This window comes from Zootoca vivipara, chromosome Z1 (genome assembly GCF_965207765.1).
Source record: "Zootoca vivipara chromosome Z1, rZooViv2.hap1.1, whole genome shotgun sequence".
NCBI classification, from domain to species: domain Eukaryota; kingdom Metazoa; phylum Chordata; class Lepidosauria; order Squamata; family Lacertidae; genus Zootoca; species Zootoca vivipara.
Window position 1 is genome coordinate 47,625,380 of NC_142583.1, and position 21,738 is coordinate 47,647,117.

The 21,738-nt window shown below is 40.4% G+C and overlaps 2 protein-coding genes across 15 annotated transcripts in view; one reads left to right on the forward strand and one right to left on the reverse strand.

The window, feature by feature from the left end:
• The window catches only part of PDE5A (phosphodiesterase 5A), a 78,276-nt gene extending 72,176 nt beyond the window's left edge, over nucleotides 1–6,100 (forward strand). For all 14 annotated transcript variants that reach the window (XM_035111539.3, XM_060278567.2, XM_088660390.1 and 11 more), the window contains exons 18-21: nucleotides 856–919; nucleotides 2,025–2,099; nucleotides 3,073–3,156; nucleotides 3,942–6,100. In XM_035111539.3, the coding sequence (XP_034967430.1) occupies nucleotides 856–919; nucleotides 2,025–2,099; nucleotides 3,073–3,156; nucleotides 3,942–4,079 (361 nt within the window). In that variant the 3' untranslated portion in view covers nucleotides 4,080–6,100. The remainder of the gene's footprint in view (nucleotides 1–855; nucleotides 920–2,024; nucleotides 2,100–3,072; nucleotides 3,157–3,941) is intronic.
• A 7,483-nt stretch (nucleotides 6,101–13,583) lies between these two features.
• Nucleotides 13,584–21,436, reverse strand: LOC132592682 (uncharacterized). Its single transcript, XM_088660394.1, has 7 exons — nucleotides 21,158–21,436; nucleotides 20,838–20,864; nucleotides 19,286–19,366; nucleotides 18,146–18,172; nucleotides 17,312–17,341; nucleotides 15,527–15,678; nucleotides 13,584–13,812 (listed from the first exon to the last, which is right to left on the reverse strand). The coding sequence occupies exons 1-6, from the start codon at nucleotides 21,239–21,241 to the stop codon at nucleotides 15,535–15,537; spliced, it is 393 nt and encodes a 130-aa protein (XP_088516520.1). The 5' UTR covers nucleotides 21,242–21,436; the 3' UTR covers nucleotides 13,584–13,812; nucleotides 15,527–15,534.
• Nucleotides 21,437–21,738: the final 302 nt, after the last annotated feature.

Consider the following 21,738-nt stretch of genomic DNA (forward strand, 5'->3'; position numbering starts at 1 on the left):
CTTGTTTTTCTGCTTGTTAATACTCAAGTGAATTGAAGAGCAGAGCCACCATTTATGGCCATGCTGAATAAAAAATTGCCTAGTCTGCACCTGGCCGCATGCAGAAGTTGTGTGAAATGAATAGATTTAGTTTCAAAACATTGATACTCCATGACTCCTTAAGGCCATTGCATTCTCAGTGAGACAGGGATTTAAAACAGCCCATTGTCAGCAGCACTGGGGTTATTTTTTGTACTGGAAAGTGTTTGGAATATCCTGTTCTAGTGATAAAGCCATAACAAAGATTGGATTTTGTGTTGGCAATCCTAGTCTAGAATTACATCAGAGGGGGAACTATATACTGTAATCATATATATTAGTAGTGACCTCAGGTGTTGAATTATGAATGGTATGTATAAAAAATCTTTAAACCCCAAGAGGGAGACACCAGCATGTTTGCGGGAACCTCAAGGTTTGGAGAAGTAGAAAAATCTAACCTCCCCCCCCAAACCAGAATAGGGCAGTGGTGATTCACAGCAAGTTCAGTGGCCACAGAATGCTAAGTGTCTGTCGGCAAGAAGGAGGAATGAAATTGAGTATCTCATAAAAGGCTAGCTGGCTGGCTGGGTGGAACACTGAACAGGAACACTCCATACTGCATTTTTAAAATAATAATAATTCAAAGTCCTATTTGTTACTGGTTGATTCTAATTACTTGCAACAATGTTATGGTTCCTTTGCCATTTATGCAGACCAATTGGGCTTTGTTTTAGGGTTTATTTTACATGATTTTGCATACCATGCCCATTTTTATTCTGCTGCCAAGATGCAGTGCTTTTTATAATGCATAAAATCTTGGCTTCATGGTTTCTACAGGGCGATGCTGATGACTGCGTGTGATTTGTCAGCAATAACAAAGCCATGGCCTGTTCAGCAACGGGTGAGTAACTGCCAAAGGCCTGTCCAAATCTACAAAAAGGCAGCCCACAGTTTCCTTGAGCATTTGTTCCCACCAAACTTCCTCCCGTTTTAACGCATTGCCTCTTGTATCAACTTAAAACAAAACTATGGAAGTGCCAATTTGAAATATGAAATTTGTTATACCAAGAAAGATCGGCAGCCTCTTGTTTCTTGCACAAATATTGATTGCCAGCGATTGAAAGCTTCAAAAGAAGGATTACTATGGGAAACCTGGCAAAGGAGTGATAACGTACAAGCAGACATTGCGAAAGAGATTGCAAAAGAATCCTTGGGAAACTAGCATCCTTTTTGGGGGGAGGGTATTGAAATCTGCATAAACCAAATGAGAAGTTCTAAATATTTCATTGATTTTATTTGTTTGTTTATGAGTGGCAGAGCAATCTGAACCCCCTCCCACTGAACTGAACTGCCTCTTGCCAGCTGCCACCAACAGAGTGTCAACATCCCCCTTATTTGCTGGAGGCCCTCTGACAGTACCCCACTGGCAATACCCCTTGCCTGTGAGGGACATTGGAAAGGGGACTTGATCCCAAGCTAGGCTTACTGCCAGTGTGTGATGGCATCAGAGTTGGCTCACTCATTAGGCAGGGGAAAGCAGTTACCTCAGGTGATGGAAGTTCAAGAAGCAAGACCTTGCCCACCCCACTGCTGCCTCCGCAGCCAGAATCTCTGAGTTTCAGTGAGAAGGGCGTGTCCCGGCCGTGGTGGAAGTGGTGGGGTAGACAGGAGGCAGCACATTCCCATTTCGTTTCAGGTGGTGACATGGGGTGAGCTGCCAATCACTCTTCTAGTGTGGAGCTGTTGTAGAGATCGGGTTAAATTATTCTTGCCTCCCCTTCCACTGTTAGCAAGTGGTGAGGGTTTTGATTGCACCCTTAGTTATTGCATAAATTGTTACTTGAACTTCTTTGGATATAAATGTATTTTTGATTTCTGGACACTGTCTTGGCCATTTCTGACAGAATAATTGCATATTTATTGCATCTGCTTATATATTAGTATTATAAAATATTGCTGAAACACACACTGCAAAGTGACTGAGATCTTTGTCTATTAACTTGCAGATAGCTGAACTTGTAGCTACAGAATTCTTTGACCAAGGTGATAAGGAGAGAAAAGAACTCAATATAGAACCAACAGTAAGTAGAAGAACCATCTTTAAACAATATGGTTGTTGTTGTTTATTGAAAATTCATTTTAGATGCTGTTTTTACACACGAAGAATCAAAATTCACACCTCATCTAGCACCTGAAAATCCTATTCACTTAGGCCTGTATCCAATGAACTAATATCATTAGTACAAGACTTCGGCCTGTGCAACCCACCCACCAACATGCAAATTGGAGGAACCCTCAGTAAATCTTTTGGGGAACACATGGGGAGTTGCCATAGGGGGAAATTCCTTGCACTAATAGGATGACTTTTTGGGATACAACCCCTGTATTGTCTACCAATTATAGCTGAGTAGATAATGTTTTTCACAAAGAAGTAGGCATTTTCTGATAATAGTACAGGTAGTTGCATTAATGGAGAAGCAAAGTATTTCTCAGCCATTTCCATCTACATATTTACAGTTGCAACAGCTTTCTCTCTGTCTAGAGGTCTGTTCATGTGACCTGGAAGTGGTCATTTCAAGCTCAGAGGTCCCACTTTCAGTGTTATTCTGAACTGTTGTATCCTCACAAGAAACTTAGAAGGTAGATTGTTGCAATTCCCATTTTACAGATACATAGCTGCCAAGTTATCCCTTTTTTTAAGGGATTTTCCCTTATGCTGAATAGGCTTCCTCGCGAGAAAAGGGAAAACTTGGCAGCTATGCAGATAGAAGAACTGAAGCTGAGAGAAAGTAACTTTCCTAAGGCTACTTAGGGAAACTTGGACTGAGATGGGATTTGAACCCAGGACAACCTCTTTGAGGCCAGCACTGACTATATTGATGGCTTATTTGCCTGCCCTGAGGTGTTTGTTTGTTGAATTTTTATATCACATGCATATATATATATATATATATATATATATATATGCAGTGTACAAGTTACAAAACATCACTGAACTGAGCCACATTTTGGCAAGTGGTCTTGCTTTAAAGTGAATTTTGTTTGATTTTTCAGGATTTAATGAACCGTGAAAAGAAAAACAAAATCCCCAGCATGCAAGTTGGATTCATTGATGCCATCTGCTTGCAGCTCTATGAGGTACCATATATGGAGCGGCCTGTACAATGAGAGTGTTTGCATCTGTGTCATCTGCCAATGTTGCCTTCAAAACTGCTCTTTCTCTTCAAAGTATTATATGCAAAAAGTGGGGTTGCACAATCAAGTTTCACATCCTTTAATGGGACTTCTTTGGCTTTCCTACAAAGGAAATACTGCCGAGCAAGGACCCTTACGCAATAAAATAAAAAAGCAAGATCTCTGAAATAGTGTAGTGGGATTTCTCTCTATTTATTGCTAATGGGTCTGTTCGTATGATTTTGCCTGAAGTGGATGGGTATCTGGAATTTGACCGAAGAACCTTAAGTTCTTCTATTTCAGGGATGATGAATATTTGGTCCTCCAGGTGAAATTGGAGTACAACTCCCATCATGCCTGACCATTGGCTATGCTGGCCGATGGGAGCTGTAGTCCAACAACCCAGGAGTGACACAGGTTCCCAAATCTGTGGGTATATCCTTGAAAGGTGCAGTTCCTGTGTAGGAATGATGTAACACTAATGCAGGCCATGGGATAAGCCTGGCTAGCTTCTTGCAGACAGTTTGAGGCAGCCTTGTGGCATGCGGAAAGGGGTGGGGATCTGCCTTTCCTCAGATCCACTGCCATTTGCAGACTGCACCCCTCGGTCAGGAGCATGCTGGGAAGCTGCTTCTTGGATGTTTTCTGTGTGTTCAGTTCCCAGTATTTTCTGTGAAACTGCTAAACTCTAAGGAAGAGAAGTCCCCCTTCCCCTTTCTTAGGTTTCTGATTTGCTTTTCCATTTGCAGGCGATGACACACGTCTCAGAAGCCTGCTATCCTTTGCTGGAGGGCTGCAGAAAGAACCGGCAGAAATGGCAGACATTAGCCGAACAGCAAGAAACAAACCTGATCAATGGAGAAAGCAATCAGCCCAAACGGAACTGAGATAGCACTTCGTTGGGAATGCTGGTTTACAAAGAAGCTATTTATATATAGGGATTTGGAGATACTTAAATGTTTTGCTAGACACTGTACGAAATAGGTGTATAATTTGCCACTGCTGTATTTTAAAGAACAAGGAGACATATATTTTTGCACAGCATTCGGGAGCGTAACATGAACGTTTTTGTGTATGATGTATCATAGTTGTATATTTCCAATATTTTGTTTATTTGAGGGAGAACGAGGTCTGCACTTAGCAGGTCCAGTTTGCTCTGCTCAGCTTTATAAGACGGTACAGAAGAGGAGAGTTTCTAGGACTGCTGTTTTCAGTTGTACATAGTTGTTTAGTTTCAGTCAATGGCCAGTACTTTAAAACGATTACCATATTTAGCACCTTTTTCATCCTTTTGTGTTGTCTGTTTCTGTAAGTGTAAATAACCAGTGTTGCTTTTGGGAGCCTGAGAAACATGAAGGAGCTTAGTGGTCAGTGTTCACTATGGGAGCTGCTGAATCCAGTATCTCCTTTTTCCAAAGAAGGTCAGGGCTGAAGCACAGTATCTTGAGAGAATATATTGCTCCTGTGCCTTTTTCCTGCCATGAGAGCGCTTCACCTTGAATGAACTTGAGCTGTTAATTACCCAGCAGTCCCAGGCTGCTGGTAAAGATCTATAGATGGAACTGCCTGACATTTCTTAGAGCATCATAGCTCAAAAGTGCAGTTATCTGAAGAAGACATCAAAGGCAAGAGAAATGGGGAATGGAGACAGGCGGAAGAGAGACTGTGTAGACAGTGGGGCTACCTTCAATGAGATGGGATCATCCCACAGCAAACAAGCTTCAATGCCATCCTGCCTACTGAAATCGTGGAATGGGGAACAACCTGAAGCTGGCAGCGACGTGAGTGAGTGCAGAAAACTAGGCCTGGTCCAGAACTTGAGAATTGCTCTGCATATTGTAAAACTGAATCAAATTAAAGAGATCAGAGCTGAGAAATAGCCAAGGCTACTTTAAAACAACTGCTCATAATTGCAAAGAGGTTTTTATGAGTGAATTTTGGAAAGAAGAATGCTTTTGGTTTTTCATAAGACCATTTGACTTGGAACAAGCATAACCGCAGAGTATTGAAGCAGAAAGCAGAAATGGAAACAGCTGAGAATACTTCAGGGAGCTTACAAAGATAACTTTAAAGAAGTCAACGAGTATTAGTTCAAGAAAGGATGTAGACAAAACAAATCTTAAAATACCACCTCACTGCCTGCAACCAATAATGTTACCATGTCAAAAATGAGATTTTTGTCTGGTAGTGTTTATTTGTGGATACAACTTTGGTTGTGCCCAGATGTTTGTAAAGATGATTTTCACATGTGTAATACTTTTTTAGGACAAACAAGCAGCAAGCAAGCACACCTATCAAATATGTTGCATTGATTTTTGTGCAGTTATCTGAAAAGTTGCACTTTTGGGATTGTCAGGGAGGGTACAACTGCCACTGTAGCTCTCAAAGTAGGAACAAGGCTTTCTGCCAAAGGATCCAGAACATTCCTCAACATCCCAAATGATTAGGAGCTGCTTTTATCTCTGTTTTCGGAATAACTGGGAGAGTCACTAACCTGACTGCAATCTGAAAACGCAGGCCCAAAACCACTTCCATCTGTCCCGTGAAAGGGACTGTTGGCCTCACAGTTGCAGCTTTCAAATGCAGTCAGGTCAAGAAATTTGGCAGTGGAAACAGGTTTATCCATTGTTAGATTTTTGCCACTTCTTTTTTATATATATAATCTGGGAGATGCTCTTCAGTTGTGTGGTATTAATGGTAATGTTGGGTGGGACATGGAGCATGTATATATGCTCACACAGGTACAATAATGTGCCACATACTGAAGCTGTAATGTTTGTTCATTAAAAGTATTATCTGGCCGACTTCATATATTTTCCATATCCAAGATCTAAAGGCCTGCTCCATGTTCAGAAGAATCATGTTTTCCAGTCCTTCTGTAATTGTGCCACTTTTCCATGGGATATATTATGTGGCCGGCCATATATAAAAAAACCAGTTCCCTGCATATAGACAACTGGCACATCAGGAGGAAGAGTAGGCCGAAAATGTTCTCCTTGACATGCTAGATTTTCCGTGTGCAGGGTTTTAAATATTTTTTTATGGGAGTGCATTCAAACATTCAGCCTCAAACACTCCATTTTCTGCTTTGTCTCATGCTGTTTCTGTACATTTGGATTGTGCGTAAGGCAGGTTCAAATAATCCACCAAAACAGTTGCCATTTAGGACAGTATAACCTTAGGATCTGAAGTCCCAGAAAAGCAGACTCAACATCCTTGTTCAACATTACCCCAGAGGATCAGTCTTTACCTTTATAGCTTGTGACTAGATCCTCTACACATCATCATGGAGATCAATCTGCTTTTCCAGAGCACTATAAGTACAGGACAGACGCAAGCACGATACATTGTTCCAAAATGGGCTGCATTGTTGATTAGACAATGAAAAATTCGCTTTGCCTGGTCATCCCAAGTCCAGGAGCAGAAATCACACAAGCAAATAAGTGGTATTCCCTGTCTTTGTTTTCTTAGTCTGCAAATGTCACATTAATAATTATATTATTGTCTGTGTTGTTTTTGACATTTATATACCATTGCAATGTGTTGAAATTAATTACATAATTAATCATGTAGGTTTTGGCCCTGGCAAAGAGCATGATGAATAACTTAGTGGAAGGCAAACTGAAGTGGAATGGAAACAGCACTGATTGTAATGAGCCCAGGATATGATGGAAATTTCTGTCTCCTTCCACCACTTCTGTCGAAAGTGCCTGATTACTCAGGTCAAGCAAAACACACTTGGCAACTCAGTGTGAAGATGATAAGAAAAACAGGAGCAACATATATGGCAGAGATCTCACCAATGGCTGTAGCATCATAGAATTGTATATGCGTTGGTAAGCTGGCGGAAAGAAACCTATGTGGAATATTGTGTTTAAAAGCATTACTATACAATAATTTGTAGTAATTTGGTATATAAACCAACAGTCATATGAATGTAACCAGGCAAACAATAATATATCACGATAGGCCCACCAATACAATATCCCATAATGATGCATACAGCATCCATCAACATACAAGGCCTAATTTCCATGCATGTGGACTTTTAGTAGTTCACCTGAATATTTTCTTACTGAGGCTCATGTCTCACATGGGAGGGGGGGAAAGATTGATAGAGCTGGATGACTGAATATCTAGCAGCAAATTGTAGGTTTATTGCTGGCAGGGATCTGAACCGAATTCACTTTTGCGCAGGGTAGAGTTAATTTCAGTTGGGCTATGTGTATGCAGCCATGTGCAATAAAAACCACCAAACCTGAAATGTTAGTTTAAGTGTGGGTGGTCAAGACGTGCCTTTCTGCAAATTAGCAAGTTGGCTGAAGTCGGCGAGTGTGTTGCAGCATTAAGTGGATGCAACATTTTATAGCTATGAGTTGGTTCAGCAAAAGACTTGTTTTCTGCTTTGTCTCGATAACCACTGAAAAAATGATATGCACGCTCACACATGCACAGGCGATAAAAATAATAAGAAACCACATGCTTGACCTTTTTAATAGCAGCCTGTTTGTACTATTGATGATCAATATAATCTCATCAGCCATCAGTGCCCAGGAGCACTTTGAAGTTAAGTAGGTCGCCCCATGCTGCTGGCAGATCAGTGCAGAGAGAGGACGGCTGAATGGCAGTGCACATTTCCCCAGAGTGGAACATTTTAATATTGCCTGATGGCTTTATTTGACATAGTAGTTCAGAAGAGACATGTGTGAATGCTTTTATATTCAAGTTTAGTTACTCTTTATTCCATATGTTACACATGTCCCTTCTGAACTACCATGTCAAATACAGTCCTCTAAAATGGGTCTCTCTCTCTCTCTCTCTTTCTCTCTCTCTCTCTCTCTCTCTCTCTCTCTCTCTCTCTCTCTCTCTCTCTCTCATTGACTTGCATGGAGAATTCCCTATACAGTGATACCTCGGAAGTTGAACAAAATCTGTTCTGGAAGTCCGTTCGACTTCCAAAACTTTCAGAAACCAAGGCACAGCTTCCGATTGGCTGCAGGAATCTCCTGCAGCCAATCAGAAGCCACAGAAGTCTCGTCAGATGTTCAGGTTCCAAAGAACATTAAAAACCAGAACAATCACTTCTGGTTTTTGATCATTTGGGAGCCAAAACGTTTGACTCCCAAGGCGTTTAAAAACCAAGGTACGACGGTACTAAATTATTATCAAAATAATTTGCACTGCAATCGTATACATACCTACTCAGAAGTTAGTCTCATTGAATTCAATAGGACTTATCCTCAGGTAATAACAATACTTTTATTATTTGTACCCTGCCCATCTGTCTGGGTGGCCCCAGCCACTCTGAGTGACTTCTAGCTGATAAAAAACATAGTAAAACTTCAGACATTAAAAACTACCCTTTACAGGGCTGCCTTCAGATGTCTCCTAAAAATTGTATAGTTATTTATCTCCTTGACATCTGATAGGAGGGCTAGGGCGGGTGCCAATACCGAGAAAGCCCTGGTTCCCTGTAACCTCAGTTCTGACAGTGAGGGAACCACCAGAAGGCCCTCTGTGTCCAGGCTACACAATGGGGGTGGAGACATTCCATCAGATATACAGGGCCAAGGCCATTTAAGTAAGTGTGTATTGGGTTGTATTCTTAACTGGGTAATCCTGGACACATGTTGGCACTTAGTTTATATAATCAGAGTGGTTAAAGAACAGTAAGTGGATATTTTCCTAACCTACAACAGCTCTTCATGGACATAAATTCCCACAGAGCTAATATAAGCATTGCTTTTCATCTAGTTAACAATCTCAGTAATGCTAATTATCACTAACATGGATTAGGTACTACACCACTGTTTTAAATATTGTTCTGAAGAGTGGTATGAGGGCTTTGATGTCCCTAATCCTGTGCTCAACAATTCCCAATTAAGTTATTCTGTGAGTGTTCCTCACAGTTATGGAAAACAGTTTATGTGTAACTACAGATGATGCAGAATGGAGATACTTTTTTTTTTTTTAGCAGAATGGAGATATTGACTTTAGAGACTCATTGAAGCATGCCCATAGTATTTGCTCCTGTGCATAGCATTAGAGCACATGTATATGTTGTTATGAATGGATCTTAAATCTATTTCTGGTTCTGAAAAGCTGCCATTGATTCAGGGATAATTTGTCCCCAGGACAAATGGTGAAGAAAGACTAAAGTAATTTAATTAGATGTTGGTCTCAAAATTCTATAGAATCTTGTCACTCTATGTACTGTAGGCTTATTTTTTAAAATGACTTGCAAAGAAAGCAGAAATTACTTGGAAATGTAATATGTTCATACATAAGAAATGCATTGGTTTTTTTAAGAACTGAACTCAAAGGCAAAATTTGCATTCTATAAGTTTTTGTTGACAGGGAGGAAGTGATTGCACATCTAGATTTGTGAGGTGTAGATATGTATATGAAACTGTGGGTATGGATGATCCCAAAGACAATACCCAATGTTCTGGGTATGTTCCAGGCAGGCACTAGCGTTTCATTGTGACGTAACCATTTTATTATGGGTGTTTACTGCCAAAGAGTAGTACTCCTCAAAATGATGGGCACTCAAGGGAAAGTCATTGTGCTTCAGTGCATAGTCCCTATGCACATAAACCTTTTTGATTTCTCAGGAGTTGAAAACACTTAATAACGTACAACTGAAATTTGCAGTGATTTTTTTGTGAAGAAGAAGAATATGTGGTGTTTGATTTGTGATGGTTCTTTTACAGATGCAAATGAGGATGGGGAGAAATTCATCCAGTTTGCATTCTGATTGATGTAATTTGCACTTACCAAACCACATTTACACTTCTCCAAATTTTCTGAAACTTCTCAAGACCAAAAAATAATTGCATTAAAATTCTGTTTTTAAGGAAAGCTGTGCTTTAAAATGCATATATTGCCGAGAATAATCTGCAATAATGCATTATATCAGATAAAATTGCTTGGAATAATATGTACAAAAGGTATATATTAGGAGAAATGTGCATGAAAAAAATGTCTAAATCTTCAGGTATACTGTAGGCTTAAAAAAAGAATAATAGCAAACTGCTGCAAAAATCAAGTGAACTGAATTTAAGCTTGGAAAAGTGAGGGAAACCAAAACTGACAGGTTCACCCATCGCTACATGCAAGTAATTATTTGATCTTGCAGTCATCTAATGCATTTGTAGAAAGGGCCTTAAAATCAAAGTCATGACTTTGTTGTCATTTCCAAAGTCTATGCTTTAGGTTAGAGCTGCACGTTGAGGCTTTAAACATTGAAAGATGTCATCAGAATTATTTTGATACTGGACGTGATGCACACTGTTTGCTACACAATATGGCCATCAGAAAGTTGATGCGAAAACTTTCCTTAAAAGAGGTCTATTGCAGATGACTTGTATGAGTGCCATGGCTTGAAAATAACTGTTAGAAAGCAATTCAGCTGAATAGCTGGATCCAATTAACTGAATACAATAAGCTATTTTATTTGATGGTATAAGGTTTGTTGCATTTCTTGCTTGTACATAAGGTCTTACGATTCCCATTACAAACGCTGGACCAAATTGTTGACTGCAGTAAAATTCACCCAACAGTTTTGATAAAGTCAGTCTGCCCTTCCACTCTTCCAGTGGAATTGTAAAAAAAGTTAGAATTTTAACTTCTCTGTAGATACACAGGACACAGACCTGTAAGTGTTTCTTAAGAATGTAGTGAAAACACTGTACATAGTTTTGAAATATATTACTTTTATATTTTAACTCTGTAGAAATTCCTAACACGTTGTCACTCGGTGTGTTGATAATATTCTGCCTTTTTGAAACATTTGAACAAATATATATAGTTTCTGAGCACAGTATTTTTGTACTAGGCAAAGTCATGGATTATGTATTTGGTGTTTTCTTTTAAAGTCATATTTAACTCTGGAGGGGGTCCTGAGTCCTTGGTTCTGTTATCTTAGAGTCACGAACACTCTTTATTTAAACCAGTTAAGAGACCTATCTCTCCCCCACCCCCTAAAAAAATGTACTATACGGCCTGGGAGAGAAAATACACATTTAAGTAACTTACTCTCCAACTGCTACTCCAGTAACTTTTTGCTTTTTATTGTACCATTTCCCATGCTTTCTACAATAAATGCAAGAAGAGAACTGTTTCACTTGGATCATTGTAAACACTCGGAAAGCAGCTTCCACTTATTGGACATCTTTCATCTAATCTAATGGCATACAGTTGACCTAGATAGAATGTGTCCTACTTATCATCTGGTTTATCTTTGAGCATGTAAAGTAGAAGTTCAGACAACTAGTACAGAGGGTATTTCAAGTTCCTGGCAAGGAGAGAGTTTCTTCATTTTTTTGGAAACTGGAGTACCAAGTTTTAAATGGCAGGTATTTGACCATATTGAAGGTTACACTGATGATTGCTGAATCTTGGTACAGTACTGTACTTTGTTTCACAACAGTCTCTTGTTAAGTGAGAAATGCCTGCAGGATGTTTCTTAGCAGTTGGGGTCCACAAGGGGGCACTAAAGCTGCATCTCTACAGGTACAAAGCTCATTCCCAGATGACATCCGCAAGGTTTGCAATTGCCTCTTACATTACAAGTTTATGAGTAGAAATCTAGACAAGCAAATTCAAATTCCATCCTCACCAAAACAAATCAAAAATCGAACACATATATAAAACAAAAGTAAGTGACTTAACGAGGCAGAGAAAAATGCTCCACTTTAAAATTTGTTGAGTTGCAGCAGAATCTAAGGGTATAGCTTTGCTCAGAGCTCTGGTCCCTCCACCCCACAACTCAAATCAAGCTCAGGGAAAGAAAGGGTTTTTGCATGTTTGAAGCAGCTATGCACAGAGCTGATTGGCTGAAAATGGTTATGTCACTGACCTATGGAAAATAGGGGTGATAGGCCTAAATATCCCTGATCTAAGGATGGGGAATCTCTCTACCTGACCCATGAGATTCTTCTTCAGGCCACCCCCTTTGCCAGCCCTGCTTTGCACCATCAGATGTCTAACTGGAACTTCCACAAAACCTTTTTCCTAGGGTTTCCATTTGCTTCCAGTGCCCTTTCTTGTTACCACCTCCCAATTATGTAACACTTCATTGTAGGTCCCACTTGCAGATACTGTAATAAATAAATTAAGATATAAGAAAGAACAGAATTCATGAACGTGGCAGTAAATAGAAGATGATGTTGGTTAAAGCCAAGATAACCTTCCTATTGCCAAACTTACAAAGAGGCACTCCCATGAGCATTCACCTTTGGCAACCCTGAAAACGAATCTAATCTTAACACCGCAGAAGAAATGAATAAAACCACTCTCGACCAATCCCAGGTTTCCCCAATGCACTTCCCCTTCTGCCCTTTGTTTTTGTACTATTTTCCTTTCTTTGTCCCCACTGCAATGAATAGGTAAAGGTAAAGGGACCCCTGACCTGACCGTTAGGTCCAGTTGCGGACGACTCTGGGGTTGCGTGCTCATCTCGCTCTATAGGCCAAGGGAGCCGGCATTTGTCCGCAGACAGTTTCCGGGTCGTGTGGCCAGCATGACTAAGCCGCTCCTGGCGAACCAGAGCAGTGTACGGAAACGCCATTTACCTTCCTGCTGTAGTGGTACCTAGTATTTATCTACTTGCACTTTGACGTGCTTTCGAACTGCTAGGTTGCAGGAGCTGGGACCGAGCAATGGGAGCTCACCCCATTGCAAGCATTCGAACCACCGACCTTCTGATCGGCAAGCCCTAGGCTCTGTGGTTTAGACCACAGCACCACCCATGTCCCACTGCAATGAACAGCAGTGCCCAAATAACAGGGGGTCCCCCCCTGACCTATTGTGATGCCCCATTTCCTACTTTCTTATTTCCTACTTTCTTAGAAGGCCAGGAGTCTTACCAGAACAGTTAGACCCTGTGACCCCATTGACCACACCCTAACAACCTCCTAGCTGCTCTACCAGGTCTTGTGGGCACCAGCCACCACTGCCTAGGACAGGCTGTGAGTTGTCCTCTCTACAACACACAGTAATGTAGTGGCAAATTGAAAAAGGGCAGGCTCCCTTCGTGATAGTCACAATACAATAATAATTGAATTGTGCATATGTCCCCTGTGTTGCCTTTCAGCCAGATCTATTTTCTGTGCACACACAGACATACACATGGGCAAATGATTTGGAGTGCTTCAATATCTTCTTTCGGAGCAACTTACAGTAAGTTGCGTTTTCCATGAAGTTCCATGCACATAACCAAACTTGCACATCTTTCTCTTGAAATTGAAGCACCTTGCATTTTCTCTGATTCCTAATTGCCTATACAGTGGTTAAAAGCTCCATTTCATGATAACTGGATGGCTTTAAGATTTGTTTAAAAATATCCTACATCCTGCAGTAACAAAAATGTATTCAATTCCTACGAAAGCTGATGAGAAAAAAGGATTTTATTATAAGGCTTCTTTAGCAACACGTTCTGATTCAAGTGAGAAGGGCATATCCTCCACGAGCTAAATCACTTCATAGAACAGTCCAAATATGCATTTAATGCCTTGTGCCAAAAGACAGTGTCATGCGTTGTTTTCTTTTTAATGATCAAATGTAGACTCCCAAAGATTGATCAGTGGTTATTCTGAAGCCGTCTTCTTGCAAATCAATCTAGATAATTATGAAAAAGTATATATTTATGAAGACAACAATGTTCAGTGAGCGGTAAATATCAGGCATGTCTAGACTATAAATTTGTACCCGTTTTATGCTATTTTTATGGCTTGTATCCAAAGAATCTCAAGAAACATAGCATGGTGAATGTGATTTGCTCTTTTAAAAGCATCTACTTGGGGAGAGATGCTACCATCATGAGGTATTATCATGATTACCAACAGAGAGCTAAGTTTGCTAAGGCTGTGAATGCACTATATCTTTAAAGCATGTCTAAAGCACACAACTTTATGAATGTGGCAAAAAAACAACAACCTAAAATGGAAAGCAGTCAGGGTTGTGGGAAAAATGACTTGGGCAATCTCACCTGCCATTGATCCCAGTGTGTTTTGACTTTTTGATTATATAGTGGTCCCTCAGTTTATGAAATTAATCCATTCCGGAAGTCCGTTCTTAAGCCAGAACCGTTCTTAAACCGAGGCGCACTTTCCTTAATCAGGCCTCCTGCTGCTCCCGGTGCCCTTCCACTGTTCAGATTCCGTTCTTAGACCGAGGTAAAGTTCGCAAACCAAGACACTATTTCTGGTTTTGTGGAGTTTGTAAACCAAATGGTTCTTAAACCGGACTGTTCTTAAACCGATGTACATGATTTTGGCTTTAGGTGCAATTCCCCCATGTGAGCTGTGGGCTTAATGTATAGCAAAAGCTTTTGGAGGGAGAGGCTCCTGCAGAGCAGTTCAGTGAGGACCAAATATGAAATGCTGGCTGGCTGTTGGAGGGAGGATTGGAAAAGCAAGCGCCAGGGCTGAAAAAGAAGGAATGGAATAGAATACCCTGGAAGAATGCACAGCATGCTGGCTGGATCCATGAATGCGAGCACTCCATATTATGTCATTTTGATGCAGGACCTACCTGTATGTATACATTATCAAGCATGTTATTGTATACAGTGGTACCTCTGGTTGCGAACTTAATCCATTCCGGAGGTCCGTTTGCAACAGGAAATTGCTCGTAACATGAGGCGCACTTTCGCTAATGGCACCTCCCGCTGCTGCCACGCCACCGTAGTGCAATTTCCGCTCACATCCCGGGGCAAAGGTCGCAACAAGGAAGCATCTACTTCGGGGTTAGCGGAGCCCATAACCCAAAGGATTCGTAAGGGGAACGGTACGTAACACAAGGTACCACTGTACAGCACGATTTTTCTGTTTAAAACAAAGGTGCTGGAACTCACCAAGAATGTTTCCTTTGTTCTCTTATAATAGCAATGGTGCCCACCTGAGAGGTTCCAGCAAGTTCCGGCTGAAAAAAAGCCCTGATTGTACAGAGGCCAGGCTTGATTTGCCTGTTACAATTACAGTAATACCTCCGCGAACGTCTGCCTCGTCTAGTGTCCATTCCGGCAAATATCTGCGGCAAACCTGGATGTGGCACTTTGCCCTGCATCCTTTTCAGCTAGCAGTCAGGGCTCTGGAATGGATCCCGGTCGCAAAACAAGGTACAACTGTAGTCAGGTTCTTGGTTCACTCAGCAAAGTGTAAACGCTACCTGCACTGGATCATTAAATGGGCTCCAATCAATTAATTAGTACCCCAATGGGCAGTTCATCTAGTTTAGGTGTGAAGAACCTTTCTTCAGCCATTTCCAACAATCCATGGGTCCAAAATGAAAATAATCTGACTACAAAGAAATAGATCTCAGTCCAGCTCACCATTTCCTCTATTCTTCATCGTCTGCATTATTCTCCTCCTCCTCCTCCTCCTCCTCCTCCTCCTTTTTCTTCTTCTTCTGACCTTTCTTCTTCTTTTTCTCATCTCTCTTCTGCTCTTTGCTCTGCTGACTTTGGTCTTTGTTCAATATTTTCTGAAAATGCAGTGTTAAATTTATACACACCCACGCACCGCTTTCAAGATCTTCACATCATTCTGACGCCGTCCCTCAAGTTCAGCAACATGTTATTCTAGTTTATTGCTTTGAGAGGTATACGTCCAAAAGACAGTTTAAGCACAGGGATTCCATGACCTTTTATAACCTCTGTGCTAAATAGTCACATACTTTTTTTTTAAAAAAAAAAAGCATTGGAGGGAACTATTTGCGCCAGCAAAGAACACGGTGGGTGCAGAATTTTCTCAACAGAAAAATAAATATTGCAGGGTCCAGCAAGGGGGCTTGCATTTACTTTTTGAGCATGACAAGGTGGGTGAAGGGTCTTCCTTAACCCCCAAAACATTGAGGGTAAAGCCTGCACTATCTCACAGGTTACCCTGAATGCTTTGGATATTAAGGAAGACTCCATGCCCACTACACCCAGCCAGCTTATTAATAATAATAATAATAAATTTTTATTTATACCCCGCCCTCCCCAGCCAAGACTGGGCTCAGGACAGCTAACACTGAATATAAAACAATTAATTAAAATGCAGCTTAAAATCATGATTAAATACAACATTAAAATTAAAATGCAGCCTCATCAGAAAAAAGAAAAAGGAAAAAGGGGATCAAGTTGATTCCAGGCCAAAGGCCAGGCAGAACAACTCTGTCTTAATGGAACAAGCTTCTTTTCTTCTGCTCCAGAGTAAGACCCAAACCAATGGATTCAAGTTACAAGAAAAGAGATCTCCATGCAACATCAGGAATAACTTTCTGACAGAGCTGGAAGGCAATGGACTCTCCTTCCTTTGAGATTTTTAAGCAGAGGTTGGGTGGTCATATGTCATGGGTGCTTTAGATGAGATTCCTGCATGGCAGGGTCCCTTCCAACTAACTCTATGGTTCTATGATAGGATTGCCATATGGTCGGAATTTCCTGGACATAGCAGGGAAATGGCAGTTGGAAACTGCATCCGAGTAGAAATCGCTGAAATGTCTGGGGAAATGCAAACATATGGCAAGCCATGTCGGAAGTCTAGATTTTGCCAAATTTCCTTAACAATAGCTCAAAAACTCAGTTTTGAGATTTTGCACAACCACTTTGGGTAAAACGATGCATCTATATCTATATCTATCTATCATCTATCTATCATCTGTCTATCTATCTATCATCTATCTATCTATCATCTATCTATCTATCATCTATCTATCTCTATATCGGTATATAAAAGCTCAAAGCTCAACAACTTTTGTGTCTGAATTTTTACTTTTGGGCAACCCTATATTCTATGCTAAATAGAATTGCCCTGTTAGCTTTCTTTTATTTATTAGGAATATTGGGAAAGCTAATTTGCTCCTCATGATTGTATGGGAGAATATAAAGGCAAAATGTAGGAAAATGATGGCCAGACATGTAAGAGTATTGTTGCTCCCTGGACAATATGACTGAAGTGAATAAGGGCAAGGATCAGAATGACTCTTGGAGTGCGGAAAGAATGTATTTGCTGTGGTCACCGGAATTCATGACCAACTCTCCCCTTTCTCATGCCCACTCACATTGAATCTAGACTTCGGGTTTCTCATGAGATGTGATTGGGTACCTTACTATCTTTAGAAAGAAACTCACATTTTTGTCTTTATCATCTTGTCCAGTTACCTGTAAAGCAAAGGAAAGGGTTACTTCTAAACAACAGCATTTCAAAGAAAAACAGAGAGCAGTGCAGCACAGCAGGTCAAGGGTGGAATTCAATGCCATGCTCTTCCAATCATTCTGTATCTGCAAGCATTTCTTTCAACTTGCCAAATGGAATAATGCCCCTTTCCTCTGTCTGCTCCTCACACTGTTTTGGGAGATATCCCAACCCCCCAAAGCCAATTTTAGGGGATGTGTGGGGCAGAGGAGAAAAGCCTTGTTGTGCAAGTGGGAGTCCTTGACAAGAGTGAATCTAACCCAAAGTGCCTAGCAGGAAGATACTTTACAGCACTGAACTCTGAGCCATTTTAAGATACCTTGCCCTGTCTAGGTGGAGCCAAAACAGCATTCCCACCCACCCAATTTTATGGAAGTGGTATAAGGAGAGGAAAATCACATTAAAATAAAATCTAGGAGGATGCCAGAGATCTCAAAGGAGCTGGGTTTGTCATTTAGATCAGTGTTTTTCAACCTTTTTTGGGCAAAGGCACACTTGTTTCATGAAAAAAAATAAACGAGGCACACCACCATTAGAAAATGTTTTAAAATTTAACTCTGTGCCTCTATTGACTATATATAAAGTATTTTTTCAATTTTTCCCACGGCACACCAGGCAACATCTCCAGGAACAGTGGTTGAAAAACACTGATTTAGATCCCTCCAGGATCCTGCAAAATCCAATATTTCGTTAAAGAAAATCAGTTTTGTACTGAAAGACAATGACATGGGATAAATAATTGAAAGCGGGGGAGGGCTAATGAGACTTACCACTCCAATATTGACATTTATACCTGCCTGGAAGAAGAGGGACAGGGGTCAATGCATATATGTTTCTTTGGCTGGCCTACATTTCATGACACAAAAAGGAACTTCCAAACTGGATTATTTGATGTGTGATTCTTTGTGTAACAGCAGCTCTTACATTTCTTTCACTCTGTTCTGCTCCTTCTCTGCACACACACACACACACACCCCAGGATGATGTTTACAATCCCTAGGAACTGTTTATAATAAGTGTATGTTGATGCTGGGTAGCCATATTAAGCTGCCTTATTACCATTGCTCTGTAGCTCAGTGTCAGTGCCGCCAATTCCGAATAGTAGCTTATTTCTAGGATCTTAGGTAGGGATGGCCAAATCAGTCAGCAAGTCTGTTTCTTGTTTTTTCTAATCAAATCAGTTTTTCTAATCAAATCATTTCATCACATTTCTGTAACAGTATGTGATTTTTTTTTTTAAAGAATCCTAATGAAAATCTGTCAGCATTTGAGTGCACCTTTTCTAATAGACATATTTTAGTGCAATATTTTTGCAATCAATTTTTCCTAATATAATGCATTGGTTGTTGTTTTTTAAAAGAATACTCTTTTTTGATACACTTTGCCTTAAAGTTCGCATTTTTTTTGTTTGAAGAACATTGTTGCAAAATTTATAAATGTGTTTTGGTTCTTTTATTAGTTTGGGAAATTTTCCCCCTCTCTCGGTCTTAAGCATTGAACCTTTTACAGGCCTGCTACTAGATTTCCTTTTAATCGGAGCTACCAACAATTGTAAGCATCATCATCATCATCATCATCATCATCTATACAGTGTTGCCTCGGCTTACGAATTTAATCCGTTCCGAAGGCACCTTCGTAGGTCGAAAAATTCGTAAGTCGAAAAGCGGCATTGGAAACGCGATTTCCTATAGGAATGCATTGGAAACTGAAAAATTTGAAGCAACCCCCTCTAAAAACTCATAAGTTGAAAAAACCCTATCTAAAACCGCCATGGTTTCCGTTCGGATGTCGAGAAATTCATAAGCATGCGGCCATTTGCCCCATTCGTAAGTCGAAAAATTCAGTTGTTGAGTTGTTCGTAAGTCGAGGTACCACTGTACATACATCACATTCCCCAACACGTAACTCACCATAAGTAGAAGTCTCAAGCAAATGGACCCTTGTACTGGCTGAAATCCTGGAATTTGACATTCTTTATTCACTTCTACAATCTATAGTTAAAACCGTAATTGAAATTATTCAGAATAATGTAACAAATGTTTCAGATTTCCCATTTATCCCCATTTACTAGAAATTTAGCATCATGGCACAACTTGCTACAGCTTCCCAGGGAGGGAGGTGTTCTTTTATGCCAAGAGTATTCTCTTTGCAGTTGTCCAAGCTGGCATGGCTTTGTTCCAAGTAGAACAGCCACACATTGTTAAAAAAGAGGAAATGCACCAGCAAATGCACCAGCCAAAAAAGAGGACAAAGGGGGACACAGATTTTCATAAAACTTGCACATCCTCATTTATATGTGTAAATCCGAATTTAGTAATACTTGCTGCAATTTAAATAGAAATGTGAGGTTTCCAGGACCCAGCTGTTGATGGCAACTTAAAGACCACTCCTGTCCCTTATTAGGGTTCTTTAACTTTAAACCAGGCTTCAGCTGGACAAAGTGATGACTGTCTTCTGGTAGCCCTTCAAACAGGGAATGGCCCTCTGTAAAGTAGGCCACAAGGCTGCCCTAATTCCAAGATGGCCTGTGGGTGAGCTGATTACTCTGGTGTCACCTGGATGAAATAAATTTGAGTCAGGATGAAAATTAAACCTGAATGCTTTTGGGGTGGGGTGAGGGGAAAGAGACCGACCCACAAATTATTATTATTATTATTATTATTATTATTTAGGGAGGCTTTTAATGTTTAATAGATTAATTTATTTTATTTTTCTGTTGGAAGCCACCCAGAGTGGCTGGGGAAACCCAGCCAGATGGGCGGGGTATAAATAATAAATAATAAATGATTATTATTATTATTATTATTATTATCATTATTATTACTTATATCCCACGGCAATTGTGGTCAGCAATGGTGAGTATCACATTGCAGAAATGAATTGACACCTATTTGCTCCCTGGAAACACCAGTTGTCATTTATTCTAACTTCTAAGGTGGCACTCAGCTAAATTAAACTCAGAAATGAATGGGCCTAACTTGGCTGTGTTCATTAATTCCAATGGGTCTACTCTGAGTAAAAGTTGAATACAATCCCTGTATTCAGAGTTCATTTTTCCTGGTGCGCTGACTGTGATCTAAGATTTCAGAAGTTGCTGTTCTTGCCATATTTTAAACTTTATAGTAACAATTTCATGGGGCCAGCCCCCACTTTATAACTGCTGTTTATTTTTCAAAAGGCTGAAGCAAAATAAAGGCAGGGCCTTCCATATATTACAGCAGAAATGATTACGTTTTAAAAATATGTCTTGATGCACTACTACCAAAACTGAAACAAATAATAACTATAAATGTAAGCTACTGAAAATGGATCTTACTACCCCCCAGATTTCTCATCATAATGGCAGAATACAGTTCAGCCTATTCATCCTTAACAAGATGGACACGCCTGCAGCCCTATAATGCATGTAAATGTATACTTTGATTAAGAGGCTAGCATAATTGTATCCTGGTAACTACTTACACTTTTTGTTCTTTTTTCTTGGTCTTCCTAGATGTTTTTTTAAAAAAGAAAAGAAAGAAAAAGAAAAAAGTGATTATTTTGCTTCCACAGTGTAATTTTAAGTACAAGAAGAACATGAAAAGTTCATTGAAAACCACAGGCTATTGTGTCTAACAGAAATCAGTTCAGGAAAATGTCTCGCATTTGTGGACAAACTATGCCAGAACACACCTAGATCATTCATAGGCACCTAGAACTGTCCTAGATAACCCTTTGAAACAGGGCTGGAGGTTCCGGAACAACCCATACCAATAATCCTGTAAGTCACCCATCAGCCTAACCTTTTTCGTTAATGGAACTGCCTTGGACACCCCCGGTGCCAGAAAACAGATGATAAGCACACCAGCCAGCAATGGCAGCCTCATTGCGTCCAGATCTAGCCTCTTCACAGCAGGTTTTGTGTTATCGAGACTGCACTGCAGGGTTACCCACTTCTGATTTCTATTGGTCTTTATATCCTATACAGAGCCACACAGGCTGGAAAGGCAGCCCACTGGATTCTTCTCTTATGATAGCCCACCCCTTTCCCTGTCCTATATGACTGTCTTGCCCCCCCCCCCCCGCGCACCTCAGTTCCTCGTGGCTTTCAAAGATCTCCGTCATTCATTCTTCTCCTTATCTCTCCTGGCATTCACGATGCCTTAAGCAATACCATTTAGGAAAAGGACTCTTGCATACATGGCTGTCTAAAAGTCTGTCAAAGGTCTCTGAGCTCAGTTGCATAAGAGGCAAGAAGTCCTGAGATGGGCCTCAAGTGTATTAAAATGGCTGATCAAGAGTGGCAGTTGGGGACTTGAATGAAAGATCTTCCATGAGCACTGAAGTTCTTCCATGAACTTCGACAAGGCCCCTGGCAACTCCT

Bases quoted from the DNA above. Each gene is read 5' to 3' on its own strand.
- LOC132592682 (XM_088660394.1), bottom strand. From the start codon at position 21,241: ATGAGGCTGCCATTGCTGGCTGGTGTGCTTATCATCTGTTTTCTGGCA. The intron at 18,173-19,285 runs GTGAGTTACGTG...CTCTTCTTCCAG, and splicing joins GCTTGAGACTTCTACTTATG to GCAGGTATAAATGTCAATAT. The intron at 15,679-17,311 runs GTGAGTTTCTTT...CTGCATTTTCAG, and splicing joins AAGATGATAAAGACAAAAAT to AAAATATTGAACAAAGACCA.